Consider the following 20,084-nt stretch of genomic DNA (forward strand, 5'->3'; position numbering starts at 1 on the left):
AACATAATCATTAATGGATATGAGGATGTTATTCTGTGTGTCGGAGTAAAAACATTGCCGCATTTGGCAGAAGCAGACATGTTTTGGGAGGACATCTGCCATGTTTGGTGGAAGAAAAGTAATTGTTGCATTTCATTTTTTGTTGTATATTTTTCTTGGAGAAAGTGCGCATTCAGTTATGGGACATTTTGGAGATTGTTTTTTATACAGAAACAGAGAGAAGAAAGATGTTTGTGTTTTTATTATTATACTCATTATTACTATTGTTTTACTTTTTTCGAAGCGAGGCAGAAAGCAAGAAAGAGAGAGAGAAAGAAAGAAAGGAGAACTGAGATCCTGAAGCAAAAATAATAGGCAATGTAATGTGAAGTGGCGTATTTCTACCACATGATGGCGCTGTTGCAGGGGATCGGGCCGAAAGCAGACCGCCACGCCTGTAGGCGGACCAACAGGGCCGTAGCTCCCCTCGTCAGAACAGACACTGGATACGGACAACAACAGTGACAGATCAATCCCGCATTTGTGTTTGTAACCAGTTATGGGTGTAGTCTGAACAGTGGATACAGTAGCGCACCGCAATATACCTCGAAGTTTAATCCTCATGAAGGAGCTCCGTCCTGGCTGAGTTTGGGAGATGGGAGTACTCAATATTGTAGACCAGGTGCGTTAAAAAGAAAAGAACTCCGTGTTTGAGCTGTGGCGCAGTCTATTTACTGGAAGAGACCCGCTTAAGTGCGAAACATACGACGAGTTATCCAAGCTAGGGCTAGTTTTCCCCTGCATTTGCCGTTTGGCGGTGCGTGGTAATGTTAGCATATATATGCGTGATCAGAAATGTGAAATGTACCTGTTTTTGTGCAAATGGCGATGTTAGCGTTCTGCCTTTTTGCGTGCCGCTGCTGCTGTTGTCTAGGCCCCTGCTCTGGGTCCCGGCCAGCTTCATGGCAGAATTAGCCTGAGCCGCCTGACTAGCAATGCTCTGCAGAATGCAAGACAACGGCCCTGTTGCAGGCCTCAGCTACGGCTCCGTCTATTTGTTGGGAGTGAAGCAACCATCTCGCTCGTTCAATTCCAAGGAACGCACTTAATACTAAACGCTATTAAACGATTCTCATTATAAATAATCGTTAATCTGCAGAATTAATCGCATTAGATGATTTTTCCTGCACGTTAAATAAACAGCAATGGCGCTAACGTTTACATTCCGACTGCTCGCACCGGAGAGTCGCTAACGTGAACGACAACATTTTATTTTAATGCAGCATTAACGAGCTGTTAATGAATCTGTGTGTATTGCAGCCTCCTCTGGTCCAGGCCATCTTCAATCGTAATGCTGAAGAAGTTCAACTATTATTGCACAAAAAGGAGGATGTCAATGCACTGGTACGTATTTTGCAGATAAAGTGCAAGTCATTAACCAGGTAGATCCTGTAATAAACATGCAAAAGCCATGATCTGCTGAATGTTAACATGTTCCTTCTATAGGACCAAGAGCGCCGCACGCCGCTCCATGCTGCTGCCTGTGTGGGTGACGTCCACACCATGGACCTCCTCATTGAATCAGGTGAGAGGCCATGCATGTCTTCCTCCCCAGAACATTAAGAATGTGGCAGATGTTTCCTCCAATATGGCTGCATTCTTTTACTTTCACTTTCTTTCTCTTATAATGGTTGATCCCTTTGTCTCCTAGGTGCCAGTGTAAATGCTAAAGACCAAGTGTGGTTGACCCCACTGCACAGGGCAGCCGCTTCCAGGAATGAAGTAAGCAATGCAACGAGTGATTCTATTTCAGCTCTTTAAAGGATCTAATTATGATTAATGTGGCCCTGATTCCCTTATGGAGTGTGCTTACAGTGATTGCTGATTTATTCTGGCATTTATGCATCCGAATGTTGCGCTGGGGGGCGAATGCAGCAAAATGCAGAGATGATGTATTTTCAAGCTCTTTTCCATTGCTTCCTCCTCCCCAGAGAGCAGTGGGTCTGCTGCTGCGGCGTGGAGCAGAGGCAAACGCTCGAGACAAGTTCTGGCAGACACCACTGCATGTGGCCGCTGCCAACCGTGCCTCACGCTGTGCAGAGGCCCTGCTCACCCAGCTGAGCAACCTGAACATGGCAGACCGCACCGGCAGGACTGCCCTGCACCACGCAGCTCAGAGCGGCTTCCTGGAGGTGAGACTCGGCACGGCAGCCTCGCCTGTTCGTGTTATTTTAAATTTTGAGGAAATAATAGCAGTGCGCTTGCTATGTATTTAAACATTTATTTGCACTTCTTCTCAAAGATGGTGAAGCTGCTTCTGAACAAAGGGGCCAACCTGAGTGCCATTGATAAGAAGGAGAGGCAGCCTATCCACTGTGCTGCCTACTTGGGTAAGCAGGTTTTAAATTCTTCCCAATTTAGTTGTCTACAACTGAGCCAATGACCTGTATTGCTGTGGGATGCCACAGTCGAGCCATTTTTCCTCTTAACATTAATATATTGTGATTTCCTAACGCTAAGGAGCTTTCTCTTGTTTGTGTTGTCTTCATTAGGGCATGTGGAGGTGGTGAAGTTGCTGGTGTCCCGCAGTGCAGACAAAAGCTGCAAGGATAAGCAGGGCTACACACCTCTCCATGCCGCTGCTGCAAGTGGCCACATCGAAATTGTTAAATACCTACTGAGGATGGGGACAGAGGTGAGTGGTTTCGCAAGGAAGTATTGGCAACTGAGCGGCGCATTTTGCCTATTCGAAAAAAAACTCAAACTTCCCTAGCTGAAAAGTTTGATACTGTGGGACAAACCAGGGATGAATTAGTCATGTTACTTACAAGCAATGACCATATTGGAAAAGGTGTCCTCACATCTGTGTGTGAGGATGAGGATACGTTTGCTTATAGTGCTTTTATCCGTAGAACTTTACAATGACCTCACATACAAACACTGATGCCAGGATGGTGGCAAACTTGCACATCAGCAGCAGTTGGGCGGTTGGACATGCTCTCTAGAAGGAGCCCACAATCAAACCGGCAACCTTCCTATTCAAAGACAACCGCTTCCCCCTTACATTGTCACCCCCTTTACCCCAACACTCTCAAAAGTGCCTCAAATCCATAGCCATGTTTAAATCAAGTAGTGTTAAAAAATTCTTACCAGACTTGGGAGCCAATTTCTTCCAAGTTGCATTGCGGCGTCCGACCAACAGTGACAGTGGCTTCTTCTTCGTCATGGGGTTTCTCTTTGGAATTTCAAGGTTCCTGTTGCTTCATTGAGGATGTCATTATGTGGTTATGTTGCCAGGGTGGGTATATTAATGTCAACTGTGACATCATTCATGATGTCAATATGGGCGGTTGTTAGGGTGGCTGTATTAGCGTCAACGATGACATCATTCATAATGTCAGCTTCTTGGTAATTAGCTTTTGCAAATTAAGAAATAAAACTGCCAATTGAGTATATGTGTCAAATACAATGGCAATGTTTTTAATTAGAATCTGAATCCTGCTGAACTGCTCTTTGTTATTCTCCCATCTCCCCCAAATGTTGTTGTACGGACATATTAGACCGTTTTAAATCCACCTCGAGATGCCTGAGGTCCTTCCTTTCCAAACCTAGGTACAGTCTAACATGTGTGCTCTGCTCTACTAGATTGATGAGCCCAATGGCTTTGGAAACACTGCCCTCCATGTCGCGTGCTACATGGGGCAGGAAGCTGTGGCTACTGAGCTCGTCAACCACGGGGCTAATGTTAACCAGCCCAACAAGTGCGGCTACACCCCTCTGCATCTGGCTGCTGTCTCCACCAACGGTGCCCTCTGCCTGGAGCTGCTGGTCAATAATGGGGCTGATGTCAACCAGCAGGTATGAAATGAGCCAAATGGAAACCTCTGTGTTCTGTCCAGCTTACTCTACATGCTTTTACTGCGTTCTGTATGCTGCCGTTATTGAGTTTTTTTTATTATTATTATTATTAATTAAGTGTTACATTTTTGATTGCCCACCAAGTCCTGATGTGGTAGTGTGTATGTTGTATTAATTGGAACATAGTAATAGGTTAAGTCAGTGGAGCGTCATTGAATCCAGTTAAGTTTTCAATCAGCTGGAACACCAACACAGGAGTATTCACCTATTTTGGGCTGATTAGACTTTTTCCTTAGGACTTGCTGTCCATTTATGACATATTCCGCCTTCAAATGTTGAGACACAGCTATGGCAATGACCTCAGTTTCAACCCGAATTTAAGGCTAACCAGCAAGACTAACAGAGTACGGACATGAAGTGGAAAACCAGGTCTCTCATTCTAGCACACGTGTAACTAATAAGGTTAATGATGGTTCTCTACACGTCACTCTTCAGTGTTGTGGTGAGCCGTACTGCACAGTGCCGGCACCCTTCGCCCTGCAACCATGATTGACATTAGCTACACATGTTTAAACGACTTTAAGACCCCCCCCCCCCTGTTCAATAGAAAGTATTTAATATTACAGATATAAACAATAAAAGCTACATGCCGAGCGTTGCATTTGTGCCTATGAGGGTTCTTCATCTCTCAGATAAAAATAACATTGGTCAATATGCCACACTATTTATTTCCAAGTTGAAAGGGAAGCAGTCAGAACAGATGAGCGCTATCATGAGAGCCATCACTGTTATTTATTGATTTTTAAATTGGAATAATCACCATGATGGAAGTTGGACAGTATCAGTTAGGTGCTGAGTGTGAGACCTGCTGTACAGAAGTCTTACATACAATGCATGATTATCATTTTTGACGTTTTTCTGCCTGCATTATTCACTGTAGTGGCCTCTGTTTTCTGCAGCTTGTTAGGTAAATCTGACGGCGCTCATGCATGTCCGACTCTCCTAGTTTCATTCTGTCTGTACTGTCGTCAATGTAAAAGTAGTGCTTTTACACAAATGTAATGTTTCCCCTTTTCAGAGTAAAGAAGGGAAGAGCCCCCTGCACATGGCAGCCATTCACGGACGCTTCACACGTTCTCAGATCCTCATACAAAACGGTAAGTGCGACTGCCGTCCGTCTCTAACTGTAGGCTAACAATAGGACAGGCGTTTCTGCTTGTGTAGGCTCTTTGACTCACTTCTTACTGCTGCGACAGGTGGGGAGATCGATTGTGTGGATAAGTATGGCAATACCCCTCTCCACGTTGCTGCTAAGTACGGCCATGAACTGCTGATCAGCACTCTGATGACCAACGGAGCAGACACGGCCAGGTATTGGAAATGATTTAAGTGGTCTCACCGCCACGATGTTATAAAACATGTTGATATAAGTCCTGCGATTTTAAGTAGACGGCATTTTTAATGTCGATTATGCAGCGACTAACAAAACCCTCTGCTTGTTTTCTCAGACGTGGAATTCATGGAATGTTCCCTTTGCACTTAGCTGTGCTCTACGGGTTTTCAGACTGTTGTCGCAAGTTACTCTCCTCAGGTTTGTGAAGGTTCTGTGGAAATGTGCAAACTGATGAGTGTCTATGTAAACCATGGCTAATTTGTTTACACCACTTGCTTCCTCGTTGCCTTGCAGGTCAGCTGTATAGTATAGTTTCATCTATGAGTAAGGAGCATGTACTATCAGCTGGGTTTGACATAAACACCCCGGACAACTTTGGGAGGACCTGTCTACACGCTGCTGCCTCTGGAGGGTAAGCTGCCGATTCCCCTTCGGCACTGGAATATTCAACTTAAATCGCGTCGCTACATCTCTCACCCTAACGAAATGTCCCTTTCAATTACTTCACAGAAATGTTGAATGTCTGAACTTGCTCTTAAGTAGTGGTACCGACTTGAATAAGAGGGACATAATGGGAAGGTGAGTGGCCCGTTAGGTTTGCATCACCGGATAACCGCACACTTGTTACAAGTTCGGATTCCGGATGATGTATTCCCTCTGAAGTATTCTCTCCCCATGCGTCTTCCCCATAGGACACCGTTGCACTATGCGGCTGCTAATGGGAGGTACCAGTGCACTGTGACCCTGGTGAGCGCTGGCGCTGAGGTCAACGAGCCTGACCAGACAGGCTGTACTCCCCTGCACTACTCTGCTGCCTCTCAGGCCTTCAGCAGGTTGGAGAAAAACCTATTTGTGCCGTATTTCTTTAATCGCTTAAATTGATGATAGTGTGACGAGAAAGCACAGGTGGAAGTAGGACTCTGGTTTGTAATCGGTGTATTAGCTACCAAATAGGAATTGCACATTATCAGATTTGATGCATGCAATGAATTCAACCGTTTGTTGTTGTTGCAGAGTTGATCGTCAGTTTTCTGGGAACCATCAGAATGATGAGGACGAGGCAAAGGAATCATACTTGTGAGTCTTTTTCTAGAGGATCCTCTCCTCCGTCTGACCACGACCACATAAGAAACAGATATCAGGTTTATTTGGCTCTGCATAAAGGTCCCTAAATTAAATGGCAGCATTTGTCTTGACCTTTTGTGTCTTCTATTAACAGCTGCTTGGAGCATCTTTTGGACAACGGTGCTGATCCGTCAATGGTCAACTCAAAGGGTTACAGTGCTGTCCACTATGCAGCTTACCATGGCAACAAACAGAACCTGGAACTGGTGTGTTCATAACTTGTTCATATGTCGCAACCAATACACACACACCACTTATGGAAGCAGACTGTATGTAGATAGACACTTGGATAGGTTAAAGTAAAAGTAGTCACTGTTGTGTTTATGCATCAAAAAATAGTTTATTTTAATATGTGTAGCTGATAAACTAAATTAAATCCACCTTCCTGGTTTATTTTTAGCTCCTGGAGATGTCCTTTAATGCACTAGGAGACATAGAGAGCAGTATTCCAGTCAGTCCACTGCACCTCGCTGTAAGTGTTTCGCTCTGTACCAACTCTCCAGCTCTGCAGTGGTTGGCGTAATCGGTCTCTTATTCACAAGTAAATAGCAGAATAGTGACCATTGTTTGTCTGTTCAACCCAGGCTGATCGGGGCCACTGGCAGGCGCTGCGCGTGCTGACGGAGACAGCTGCTTATGTGGACATGCAGGACGCTGCAGGCCGTTCTGTGCTCTACTTGGCTGCCCAGAAAGGCTACACTCGCTGTGTGGAGGTGCTGTTGGCTCAGGGGGCCTCCTGTCTCCTCAATGACAACCTCCTCATGTGGACTCCGATTCATGTTGCAGGTCTGCTTTCAGCTAGAATGCATTTTCTACATGTTACCCAGTGTGTTATTGTACGGTATAATAACTCTCACTGTCTGTATTTTTCAAACCAGCTGCCAATGGTCACGCAGATTGCCTGCGTATGATGATTGATTATGGGGAGGAAGGGGATCTTACCAATGTCGCAGACAAATGCGGCCAGTAAGTGGTTCTGTCTATGTCTATAGTGTCAACCTCTTATTTGCCAAATATGCAAGCGGTGGAAAAAAAATGTTTGTCTTCTGTGCCTCTTAGGACCCCACTGATGCTGGCTGTACTGGGAGGTCACACTGACTGTGTCCACCTCCTGCTGGAGAAGGGTGCCTTGCCAGATGCCAAGGACAAGAGGAGCAACACAGCTCTGCACAGAGGGGTGGGTGAAAAACGCTAGTCAGTGGTTGCACCTTTAAAATGTGGCTACAGACCTGTGTAGACACAGAAATGACTGCTTAGCTTCTTATTATTGGACTGGACATATATGTTGTCTATGAAACTGGCATGAGAAAGTACTCTTGTGTCCCTAGAGATGAAGGACAGTTGGTGTATATGTCGAATAGAGTTGATATAAGAAAGTTTTTGTCCACGTTGGTAACTGAAGTCTCGCCACCCATCCCTGTTGTTGTCTTTAGGTGATTTTGGGCCATGATGACTGTGTGACAGCCCTGCTGGAGCACAAAGCTTCTGCACTGTGTCGGGACACCCAGGGTAGGACACCGCTGCACTATGCCGCATCCAGAGGTCACACAGACATCCTGGGCAGTCTGGTACAAGCTGCCATAGCAACGGACCCTCAAGAAAAATTGCTGGACAACAAACAATACACCCCGTTACACTGGGCTGCTTACAAAGGTTTGCAGAGTTTGGTTCATCTCAAAACTCCTGCATAAGCTGCGTTGCGTGTTGTAAATAATCAGTAACTTCTCGTCTGTAATGCTGGTGTGTCTGTTCTCAGGGCATGAAGACTGTTTGGAGGTTTTACTTGAACTTAAAACATTCATCCATGAAGAGGGAAACCCTTTCACCCCACTGCACTGTGCTCTGTGAGTGTTACTAACATTTCTTTACTTTCTCAGTGTGCCAAAGCAAAATAGTTTTATTCTCAAAAACCGTCTAGACGTCATTATTTCATTTCTAAGGTCAGATGTCTTGTTTGCAGGATGAATGGCCACAGCAGTGCCGCAGAGAGGCTGCTGGAATCTGTTGGGGTTCACATGATTAACATCAGAGATGCCAAAGGAAGGTGAGGCATAACACCCTGGCAAATATTTGTTTCTCTTCACAAATGTTTAGTCTTTGCTCTAAGAGTTTGGGCTGTCCTGTTTGCGCCTGTAGGACCCCGCTGCACGCTGCTGCATTCGCTGAGGATGTGGCCGGACTTCAGCTGGTGCTTCGTCACGGAGTAGAGATCAATGCAGTGGACAAAACTGGCCGCTCTGCTCTGATGGTGGCTGCCGACAAGGGACACAGTGGCACCGTGGGTATGTAGGCCAAGGAGCTCATACATGCATGAAACGCTCTGCTCTTTGTACAGATGTCAGTACATTAAAATCACTAAAACAAAGGCAAACTGTTACCTGTGTTAAGTAGCGATTTTGCAAGAAATATACACACACAGGGATCAGTCTGCATCAGGCTTAATACAGCTGAAGCCGGTTTATTAACTGCTTCTGATAGACACCTTTCTGATTGGACATGGCTGGTTTGTGTCTTGGTTTTGTGCAGCCATCCTTCTTCACCGGGCCAAGGCTGACCTGACACTGCTGGATGACAACAGGAACACTGCCCTGCACCTGGCCTGCAGCAAGGTACACATCCAGAGCACTCACAAGATTCTGACGTCATAGATCGCCTGTACACATTGTTACCGTCTTCTTTTTGTGTCGCCCAGGCTCATGAGATGTGCGCTCTGCTTATTCTGGGAGAGATCCACAGTCCCACCCTCATAAATGCCACCAACAGTGCTCTGCAAATGTGAGAACCTTGTTATTTTTTAACTTAACAGTAAAAAAAGGCAGCCAAATGACTTCATATTCAGTTTTTATTCAGCCTGTAGCGTTCAAAAATACTTGAATGGTGGCTCTGCCAAACATTTCTCAGACTTTCCCCTCTGTCCCCTCCAGGCCCCTCCATCTTGCAGCGCGTAACGGCCTGGCTACGGTGGTGCAGGCACTGCTGAGTAGAGGAGCCACTGTGCTGGCTGTGGACGAGGAAGGTGAGGTGTTTCTTGGTTCTGTTCCAGATTTGCAGAGTAATGACTTTGAGTATAGAACTCTTAAAGGTCTTATACAGTTTCATGTTTTAGCCTATTTTACAGTCTGTTACAAGAGTTGATGTGTGCAGACAGAAACCTGCTTGGAATTCATCCATTCCAATTACAATACATTTACCTTATGGGTTTTATTCATCCAGCGTGGCCGGTGAATACAGCACTGTTTATCAGCTTTAGCAAAAATTCCAGTCTAATCATTTGAATTCTGAATTCTAGTCGTATATCACTTGTTTTAACTGACTATATTCTGTCGACCAGGCCACACCCCAGCCCTGGCATGTGCTCCCAACAAGGATGTCGCTGACTGCCTGGCTCTGATCCTTTCTACCATGAAGCCTTTCCCCCAGCGGGACCCTTCCTCCTGCTCCTGCTCCTCTCCAACCGTCTCCCCATCCCCAGGTCTCAACTTGCTGAAGCACTGCGGCATTACTGCTGCCTGCGCCCCCTTGCCCAGCGGCGGGCTCCACAATGGCTACGTCAAAGACCGTCACGGTGCGCCGGTTGGCCTGGATGGCTGTCTGTCTGAGTGAGGTCATCTGCCCCCCCCCCACCCCCCCCCCCCCCCTCAGCCGGCTGCTATCACCGTCATCACCACCAGGGGGCCACTCCCTTTAACATGGCCCAGAGGACCAGGAGAGCACCCACCCACATGTCTGTTCTCTGTGTATGTGTGTGTTTGTGCGTCCGTGCGTGCGTGAGTGTTTGGTCTTCTCTTGAGGTGCAGTCAAACCTAATATGCAATTAGATCCCATTCCTCCATCTCCTAGTAGTGCTTAATACTAAGAGGTTGATTTCTCTACAAGGTTACTCAAAAAAGTATGGCATCCAAACTGATAATAGCAATCTGGCCATCACTAAATCATTTATCCCTTTAAAATCATGTTGGCGTAATTCTATAACTGACATTTAAGAGCATGAAAATCTCCGCTGTTTCTCCATATCATTCAGTATAATAAAATCAATTCATATCATTTTAAATCCATCGCAGTGACCTTGTAGAGGAACACACAGCCTTCCCAAAAGAATGATCAAAGAGTTTGTTCGTTTTCGATTTTTTTCCCTTTTTTTTTTGTGAGTAGTTTGTTAGCCTAGATTTTTATGAAGGAACCACACAAGGGAAAATCTAAAAAAAATTGCGTAAAAGAGTGCAATGCTTGTGTACTACAGTACAATCTGAAATTTGGAAAAGGGTCACAGAGTTGTTATTTCATTAGTGTACTTTAAATGGCCTAGAATTGTACGAATTGTTTGGCATTTTAACAAAAGATAATTTGGTAATGCTGCTGAATTGCGTAAGCACGTCTCCTTACAAAGGAGGGCCATGTTTAGGTCAGCATTTTAACATTGATTTGTTCTGAATGCTGACTTAATGTTTTAAAGATGCTAAACTAAGTGTTTGTTAAGCTAGAATGTTTCTAAGCATATAAGTTATGACCAAAGTTGATCAACACTACTATGGCTATAAATTATTTATTTGAGATGAACTGTACTGTATAGAGAAAGACAATAGATCTTGATATACCTCGTCAACTCGTTTAGCAGCTGCTTCATCTTCACCCAGGGTCCGTAGGCCTAACGTTCTCTTTTTTAGGACTAGAGAACTACAGTAGGATAGTGACTGACTGAGGCCTTGCTTATTTGTAGATGAAGGCTTTACTAGTAATATCTGCCAACAACACCTCATCGAAGCATCATATATCTGAGCACATAAATGAACAAGCCATTTCAATTCCTTTCCCATCTCTTAAAACAGTGTTTCTTTTTTCCTTTTTTTCCTTTTTTTTCTTTCAAAGAGATCAGAATTAGAAAGGCCTAATTATCAAAAGAGAGCGATCGGTTTTGGTGTTTAGGCACTCGCAATGTTTTCTCTTTTCTTTTTTGTTTTGTTGTGATTATGAAGTTGAAACCGGCCATCAGCATTGTGGTAAACTCTTACTTTAGGAGTGTTTCTAGGAGCTGATGAACTAGTCTCGTAAACATCTAATAGCTCTCTCGTCTCAGCTTCTCGGTGGTAAACTCTGAAAAGATAAGAGAATTGTCTGCTTTTTTTATTGGGCAGTTTTCAAGCAATATTTTTTTTTTTTTGGCCTTTGTTATATTAACGTTATTGAATAGACAATCACTGTCACAAGGGCTTTTGTTTCCTTGGAATGTTTTTGATTTCTTTTTCCTTTTTATTATTTCATGACAACTTACCTAAAGACTAAACGAATGGCTCTGTGTGTGCCGGGCATTTTTACCGTCAGTGTCAACACAAAATGCACTGGATTGCCTTCGCGGCATCTCATGAAATGCCTTTTTGACCCATGCCTTCCGTAAACTCATTATTTCAGTCGGAACGTGTAATGGCAGAGCGCGACAACAAAGCCCTTAGACTGATTTATCTTTCCGCCCCTTTGATCGATTAGCAACAGCATTGAACTACAGTTGCAGCATAGTATTTAGCAGGGGGGAAGTAAAAAAACAAACAAAACAAAAACAATTGCCCGGCATATACAACGTCGTGTGTCCCAGGCATCAACGGTTACCATGGAGTTTATGTCTCTTAAAGCGTACCCCAGCAAACAGGGCTAAGAGGAAAGAGAGAGGGAAAATTGCCTAGGCCAATACCCGTTTGTTTAGAGTTCAGGAATAGCAAAAATCCAAATATTTGTGCTTTTAATGCTGATTTTATTGTCTCCATCCATTTCTGGTACTAAGCATACTAAAGATGATTGTATTGGACCACTAGAGCTGTTTGTAACTTAAAATCTAGCTTTCCAGTTATATTGTTTCTCTTTTTACCATCTGCTGGTGGTGAAGTTACACCGAGTCGGATAATCTTCATTGGCGTGATAATTTCATATTGATTGGTAATGAAATGGCACAATGCACACATTAGCTGAAGTTTGGATGAAGGGTTAGGACTTAGACTAGACAATGCTGTTAAAAACAACCCCCCCACCCTCCCGCAAGAAGTCTTTCATTTTGTATTTTACTTGATATTCTCGTCATTGACATTTACTCCATTTCAGTTTGTTTTCAGAGTCTAGAGTTGTAGTCGGCATTTCAATTGACCTCCATTACGAACTGAATTGGAATGGATCTAATTGGTGACCCCACCATCACCAACCCACCCCCCCACCCCCCCCGGTTCTTTGTTCTTCTGATCATTTTGTACTGATCAGAAGAACAATGAGTTTCTTGTTAATTTTTAGGGATAGGTTCGTAACTTTTGTAATCTCAGGATCTGTGCTGAAGTAGCAGGCAAAAATTTTATCAATCCAATCGGTGATCTCAGCAGGAAAATTGTGTCTACATTTTGTGGCGGGATGTTCCATAACATAGTTCATTTCTAACGCCAGTCCCACTGCACTTAATTAGATAGTCGAGCACGCACTTTAGTACATTCAGGTTCTAATTGTGCAAACTAGAGCAGATGTAATGTATGTACTTGTGTTTACATGCATGTGTGTTGCTGCTGTATACAGGAAGATAGGGTTTGCAAAAGACAAGACGAAGGCTGTAACAAAAACTGCGTTCTAACAGGAAAACAACGTGTGTTCCAAACACTTTCGGGAAAAGTGTCCACTGCCCGCTGACTTTTTCATTGCTATTTTTCGGGCAACCGGCCCAACAAAGTGACACGGTTACATTACCCAGCCTACTGTTAACACTACAGAATCTGACCAAAGTCACTTGAAGTCAGTCCAGTGATTCAGCAGACACCTCAGGCTCCTCAAAATGTTCTACATATTGTCTCTGCCGATGTGTAGGTGCTGTCAGACGGATTCCGTTTTGGCAGGGATCTTTTCTCTAGCGATGTCCTTATCTGACCAGAAAAGGGAGCCGTCGCCCCCTGCAATTTACGTCGTAACTGAAATGTTTTGTCGCATCGCAGTATTCTTATACATGCTTTTTTTTTTTTTATGTGTGTACCAGTGATTTAATGAGTGATTTGTGCGTTGCGCTAGATCACTATTTTGATATAACAGTTAAAACAAATGGAGCATATACTAATACCTGGAGTCCAACAGAAAGCAATGAACGGTTCAATTGTAGCAATAGAGAGTGTGTGTAATTGTGTGCAGCACAAATATTGCACTGCCATCCATTTAGGCCAATTTCAGTAAATCATTGCATAAATGCCAATGGAAGATTTAAATGCGGGTTCAATGTTTGAATCTTTGGTCACAAACGAGGCCTGTTTGCCAAAATGTGTCGAGGTGGAAGACCTCTGGAGTAAAGCAGCAATGGATTTATGCATATTTTCTAGAAGTTTACAGTCTTGACCATCAAATCTGAGCCATGAATTTTTCTGACTGAAATGAATGTAGGTCAGTTTTAGAGCAGGACAGTTTGCTTTCTCCCGACTTTAAGCTGTTTGCTCTTCATTTGTCTTGCATAGATAGAATTATACAGGTAGCATGTAATAACCTAATTCTCTACATATTGTTTGTGTAGTAGTCTTCCTGCGTTGGGCGTCCGGATAGGATTTTTGGCATTATTGTTGGACTATAGGCCTACTATTGTGTAATATCGCTCTTTCTTTTTTTTCCTTCTGTGTTTGTGTGGAGTGTAGCCTACAAGGTAAACAGGACGAGAGGTCCGATTGAATTTTAAACGTTCATGTTCATCCATTCCATTGAGATTGCCTTACAGTACAGTTAAAAACAAGAAAGACAACTAGGACTAGTGCAGATATGATCACACATACTCATAAAATAGCCTATATTTGACAAAAATGCACCTAAGCTACACCCATTTAGTGCCATAGAAACCTTTATTTGCCTTTAGACATTTAACGATATTTACTAGTTCCGTAACTTATTCCGATTTAGACAGGATTATTACCGTTTTTCTGTTTGGAGTTGCATGTCTTTTTTGCCAATTATATTAGTCAAAGAAAAACAATACATAAACACGTGCATGAAATAGTAGAACTTTAAATGCAAGTATTAGTTAAAATTTGATGTTGGTACAAGTCTTTTATAATTCGACACTTTTAAAGGATATTCTTAGTCCCTTTGGTATTGGCAAAGCAATCCCCTAGGTTGTGTGTGTGTGTGTGTGTGTGTGTGTGTGTGCGTGTGTGTGTGTGTGTGTGTATAATAAGGTGGTTTATAATGTGTGTGTTACCAAGATAAAAAAAAAAGTTTTTGATGTCCACATAAGCATGGTATATACAGTATAGAATTGATTTGCCTCAATGGATGTCTCGGTTCTTACTTGAAGTAACGCTGATAAATGGCAAATATCAATTCAACACTGATCCACTGTTGAGCCTTTTGCCTTAAAAGCTGAAAAGGAAACGATACCTGGCAGTACCTGACACGTCGCATCATCCGTAGAGTTACGCTACTCTGGTCGCAATTGTTCAATTCACGGCTAATTTTTGATCTTGCAGACATCTTCGGTTGTCAAGAAGCACACAAATCAAATGGGGGTAGCACATAGCTCAAGGTTGCCACGGTGCAGAGATTGTTCCGAGAGGATAGGATAACGCCATATTTGCCACTGTGAACGAATGAATTCAGAATTCACTCAAACAATCAAATTTGGCTTCTCTGTTATCCAGAGCCAAATAAACACTGGGGATAAAAGTGGTGTACCTCAAAAAAAGAATATATACAGACAGACGGACGGAAAGGAAATTCTTAGCGAGAGCGCTTGTACAGCTATGTTAACAAAGACATAAAAAATCTTCTGATCCATCTCCTTGTGGGTAGTGTAATTCTGCTTAAACCAGCCTATAACAGAAATGTATCTACGCAGAAGTGTTAGTGTCGGCAGATGTCTCATGTTTCCTACCTTGCAAAGAGGCAGCAAACTGCACTTTGTACTTTTATTGGACCTGCAGTTTTACCTCATCAGTGATCTTTTGTGTGATGATGCTGACGTTGATCCTCTGTGATTTGTTCTTTGTTTTTGTTTCTTTTCGCCCCAACCCTGATGCCAGTCGTATAGATTTCTCTCTTGTAGTGTGTGTGTGCGTGTGCGTGTGTGTGAGAGTTGTTTTCAATATATGCATGTTTGCTCTACACATGCACAAGTCTCTTTGTTTAGAACAGAAAAGCATAGTTAACCCCATTTCAACATGTTTCTCTTTCTGGTGCAAATCATTATAGGGTGCAGGGTACAGTCTAATTTGAAGTGGGAGAAGATGAAGGTAGCTATATAACTTTACCTCGACAAGTCAAGACTATACATTTTTATTGTATCACCAACGGTAGTTTGACCGCCTTCCCCACCTGGACGCTCGCTTATTAATTCCCCCCCCTCCCCCTCCCCCTCCCCCCTCCCCACCAATAGGAGCTGTGTAATATCCAGCACAGTGGTGGCATGGTGCCTTTTCTTTGTTACTACCGAAAGGTACGGTCTTCCATTTGTATTTCCCGCAAGCCTTATATTGGGGGAAAAAAAAGAAATTACAATGAACATACTACAGTAGTTTTAGGCTGATATTCCCTCAGAGCATGATTATTTCAACCCTATGTCATCTGAGTTCAAAAGCCTAAAATACCTGAGCACTCCCCTTCGGGTGGCAGAGTAAGTTGCACATTACTGATGTGATTTCCGGGGCACACCAAACATTAAAACGGACGGGGAACAAAAAGTACGAAAGCACAAATCCAAAGAAGGCACCTCGGGGCTCACATTGCTCTCACATTGCTCTCCCAACGGCACGCGGCGAAAGAGCCTCTGCAAAATTTTCGGCATGTAGTACACGAGGGAAAACACCCGACGCCGCTCGAGTGCAGAAAGCTTGCGGTTTGATTGTCAGTAACACGTTAACTGTAGAAAGGCCACCGTCTGGATTTCACGAGTTTCCTCTGATTGTTCTTCTCACCTATTTGATATAAATGACTAGTAATTTCGCAAATCCAAGTCAAAGGTTGCGACGTTGATATGGTACACGCGTTGGAGATCGAGTGATTACGTTTTTGGCAAGCTGTGTGTTGTGACTGTGCTGCAAAATTGATTGTGGAGATTGTTTTGTGTTCTTAGGTAGACTGACAAAAAGTAGGGTTGCAGTAGTAGCTGTGTGCAGTGTTAATAACAGTGTGATCATACTATAGAAGTGACGTAACATTTGTTGTCTTACTTACGGCATTATGGCATGAATCATCTTCTCTCAAGCTGACCTCGTTTGAAATAGACAAAAGATAAAAAGTGCAATAACCTTTTGTTTATCATTGCTTCCTCAGTTGAAATATTTAATATGCCCGTTTTTGTTAACACCAAAAGTCACGTTTCTGTAGCAAATGAAGGATTCCAGTGGTCCTGTAGTTTGTGTCCAGAGAGGTGGCGTCTGATAGTGGGAGTGTGTGATATTCCATTCTTTAAAAACTGTGATCAATATCCAACGTTAAAAAGCTGCCTGCTCAGAAAGGACCGTGCACAAATGATAGATGTGAGTAGGTGCATTTCTGTCCCGATGGATGGACTTTGATGGTATTGTACTTTTGATTTAGACCGAATTCCTTGAATTCCTGTTTATACCCGATAGAAATGTTCATTTGCATGTGTAGCTGTATATGCATCCTCCTCCCCCTCGAATGAAATGTTTCTCAAAAATATTTAGACCTGCTGTCAGTGACGTATGCGGATAAAAGGAGTTATGAAATGCCTTATATTTGTTTCCAATGTTAAGCATTAAGAGTTCTTATGTGTCCCTCCCTTTTCAGTGTGTAGCCTAAAGCTTGTACAGTTAAGAAACCAGATTTATATCTACTGTATAGCCTTCTGTTTTCTCAGAATTTGTTACTTGGAGGTCCTGTGATTGTGGTTTTAGAGAAACATTCCCCTTGAAAGTGCCGTTTGTTTTCACCAGCAGAGGAATGCGTCTGGGGAAAAAATGTATTTACAAGAAGGAAGAACAAATGAAATGTCACGGTGTTTTATTAGCGAACCCATTGAACTGAATGACACAAGGTATTTATGCAGGTGAACTAGGGCAGCAATCTTCTGATGGAGCACCTTATCGACTCGCTCCTTCTGTGAGCCCACAGTAGCGGTCGTCTCACACCAAGCTTGACAACTCCAAAGCAGAGCCATATCAGAGAAATTGCCCATTAGGACCCCCCCCCCCCCCCCCCCCCCTGAATGTGCTAACAGGAATAGCCTACTGTAGGAAAGGATGTATACTGCATGTTTTGTGACATTTTATTAGTGTTAGTCCCTTTCATGTGTTTATGTTTAGTCTGCTTCACTGTAGATGTTGTCAACCAATTGAAACTCACTAGCTAATAACAATCCACTCACAACTGGATGAAAGCAGGCATTGGTCTGCGGCTGAGGCAGCCTTACTTTGTTTGCAAATTTATGGGGAAAAAAATGATATATATATAGATAATGGGCTGCCTGTTCTCCTTTGAGTGGCTTATCTGGGGCAAATATTAAGGAGCCCTTATGAGTGGAAGGACTCTGGATCAGGGCATGTGATGAGTTACAATCAAATAGTTTCACAGTGCACCTTCACAAGAAAAGAATATTGTCCACCCAACATTCCAAAGTTTATTTCACCTTTCCACAATTCTGGCCCATTGAGGAAACCATTTTGATTTGCTGGTGAATGGAGTGGGCATGTGTGTCTATGACAGGGTTCCCTATTTAGCCTAACTCTGATTACCTCATTTACAAATCTGCAAATATACTATTCTACTGTGTGTAAAGGAGTCAATGCCATCACCAGCAGGGTGGTCTTTAGACCTGTGATGACAGCAGGACCAATGAACTCACTCTGTTGAGATTAGCCAATTCAAGAATATGACCAGTCTAGTAATGTAGGGCGAAGACACGATTTTAGATTTTGTTCAGGCCACATGGGCCCACAAAGATTTCTTCAGTCAGTGAAACATCACAGCTGCTACCCCAGTCAGTGTCAGAGTTTTGAGAAAAGCTGCGTTTAAAAATTGTGTTTTGTTGATCTGCTGATTTTGTAGAACGTCTTAACATTTGGCTAAAACTGGTCGGATCAATATTCCACTTTAAATACCAAGTCGTCAGAGTTCCTCTCTGTGTTTTTTGTTTTTTTTTGTTAGATTTGCACTGTTGCTGGCAGGCTGACTGGGTTACCACCTGTGGCACTAGCATGTTTCAAGAAGTCCAGCCGATGTCTCATACATGTCAGAGTTGTTTTGAGTGAAAGCTCCTCTAAGCGTCACTTGCTGTTTTCAGTAGCATTTCTCCTACCTCCTTGTTTTGCAGCCTTGAGTATTGTTTGTCTCACCACCTGTTTGACATTTAAAAAAAATCTATTCACATTACAGGAATACAGATTTATCATAAGCAATGGTAGTTATAGGTAAAAAGTGTGCTTGGTTGTGATGTATGTGTATATGTCTATTTGACGTGAAAAAAAATATTTATGAGAAGCATTTATACAACAAAATACCACTGGAATGTGAAGCCAGATAATGTTATGATGCAGATTCTGATGATCGTCTATCCCCTTTAACATTCAGTGGTGCGCGGCCAGAGGAATCATCTTTGGAAAATGAATTATAATCATGCATTGGCTTTGTTTCCTTTAATTACACCTACCTTCTTTGGTTTCCTCTTGTGCATATACGAAAACTGTCTAGCCCTATAGTATACTTCAATGTTTACAGCTTCATATATTCTGGGTCAGCCATTGATTGCCCTGCAGTTGGTCTTGATTCCACATTGTCATTTGGAAGATGTGAGGTGGATTTGTTGTTCTGTAAAAGGGGCGAGTTTGAGCCCCTCGAGCCGTATGCCTTCGATCCCCATCTGTCCACTCCAAACCAAATTTTCCACACTGCCCCCATCGTTTTACGCTCAAAATTGACAACTTAAGGGGTACCGGACAAGGTGAAAGGTTTGAGGTTTTCTGACCAGGGCCCCTCTCACAGCCTACTCTAGGACAGGACCAGCCCCCCCACCCTCTCCACCCACCCACACCTCCACTACCCACTACCCCCACCCCTCCCACCCCAATCACCTGCTGTCTCACCTAAACCTCAAGCCATTCATTTCGTTTCTGTTTAGTTTTATCGACAATGCAATCCTGAAAGCACTTTGCCTTGTTATTCCTTTGTGTGAACATGTGAATAATTTGTTACAAAAATGTTAAATATGTAAAAGATCGTTCACTGTTTTGGAAAAACCTGCATCTGTCTTTCTGACATTAAAAGAAAAAAAGAGTTTAGTGACATCTGAATCTATTTTATAAAATGTTTGCTGCAGCCAATTGGTCTTGTCATTCAGTATTGTGGCTTAGGGTTGTTTGTGTTCAATAAAGTGCTATTGCTAAATATTTACTGGGTCTGGAGTCATTTTTGTCCTTCATTTTGTTTAAACTATAATATGTAAGCCTTATAAGACATGTGAACAAATGATATCTTGGACTCGATCATTCTTTACTACTTTCCTTCCTCTTTAACAGCAGTGTTACCTGGTTCCAAAAGTGAATACCCTTGAAATACCTAAATGAAATTGAAATAGATGAAAGACTGTCATGGTGGAGTACTTTGATTGAAAATAAAAATTTATGGGTAAATTAAGCACAGTGACTAAATTGACCTAAAACATGATGGTGGTTTTGGTCCAGAGGTTTTGATTGATACATTTCCTCTGCTAATAAAAGTTAAATTTTTCAGTTAACATTTATTCTCAGGTCATTATAGTTACGGTAGTTTTGCTTTTACAATA

General features: G+C 42.9%; 1 protein-coding gene across 1 annotated transcript; it reads left to right on the forward strand.

Annotated features, from left to right (window-relative positions):
* The first annotated feature begins 477 nt into the window (after nt 1-477).
* ankrd52a (ankyrin repeat domain 52a) lies at nt 478-19,689 on the forward strand. Its single transcript, XM_076166170.1, has 28 exons — nt 478-661; nt 1,300-1,383; nt 1,486-1,564; nt 1,691-1,761; nt 1,971-2,171; nt 2,282-2,369; nt 2,532-2,674; nt 3,625-3,837; nt 4,916-4,994; nt 5,094-5,208; nt 5,346-5,428; nt 5,525-5,642; nt 5,741-5,809; nt 5,923-6,063; nt 6,245-6,307; nt 6,450-6,561; nt 6,756-6,827; nt 6,940-7,141; nt 7,234-7,321; nt 7,415-7,532; nt 7,789-8,008; nt 8,112-8,199; nt 8,316-8,399; nt 8,492-8,637; nt 8,882-8,964; nt 9,048-9,130; nt 9,280-9,371; nt 9,687-19,689. The coding sequence occupies exons 1-28, from the start codon at nt 635-637 to the stop codon at nt 9,956-9,958; spliced, it is 3,234 nt and encodes a 1,077-aa protein (XP_076022285.1). The 5' UTR covers nt 478-634; the 3' UTR covers nt 9,959-19,689.
* The last annotated feature ends 395 nt before the right edge of the window (nt 19,690-20,084 follow it).

This window comes from Genypterus blacodes, unplaced genomic scaffold (assembly GCF_046128005.1).
Source record: "Genypterus blacodes isolate CSIRO-AG114 ecotype Tasmania unplaced genomic scaffold, CSIRO-AGI_Gbla_v1 ptg000156l_1, whole genome shotgun sequence".
NCBI lineage: Eukaryota > Metazoa > Chordata > Actinopteri > Ophidiiformes > Ophidiidae > Genypterus > Genypterus blacodes.

What these genes read in the sequence shown, in the direction of transcription:
- ankrd52a (XM_076166170.1), top strand. Translation starts at nt 635, where the DNA reads ATGGGAGTACTCAATATTGTAGACCAG. An exon ending in CTCAGAGCGGCTTCCTGGAG is followed by an intron (nt 2,172 to 2,281) that starts GTGAGACTCGGC and finishes TTCTTCTCAAAG; the next exon opens with ATGGTGAAGCTGCTTCTGAA. An exon ending in TGCACCTGGCCTGCAGCAAG is followed by an intron (nt 8,965 to 9,047) that starts GTACACATCCAG and finishes TGTGTCGCCCAG; the next exon opens with GCTCATGAGATGTGCGCTCT.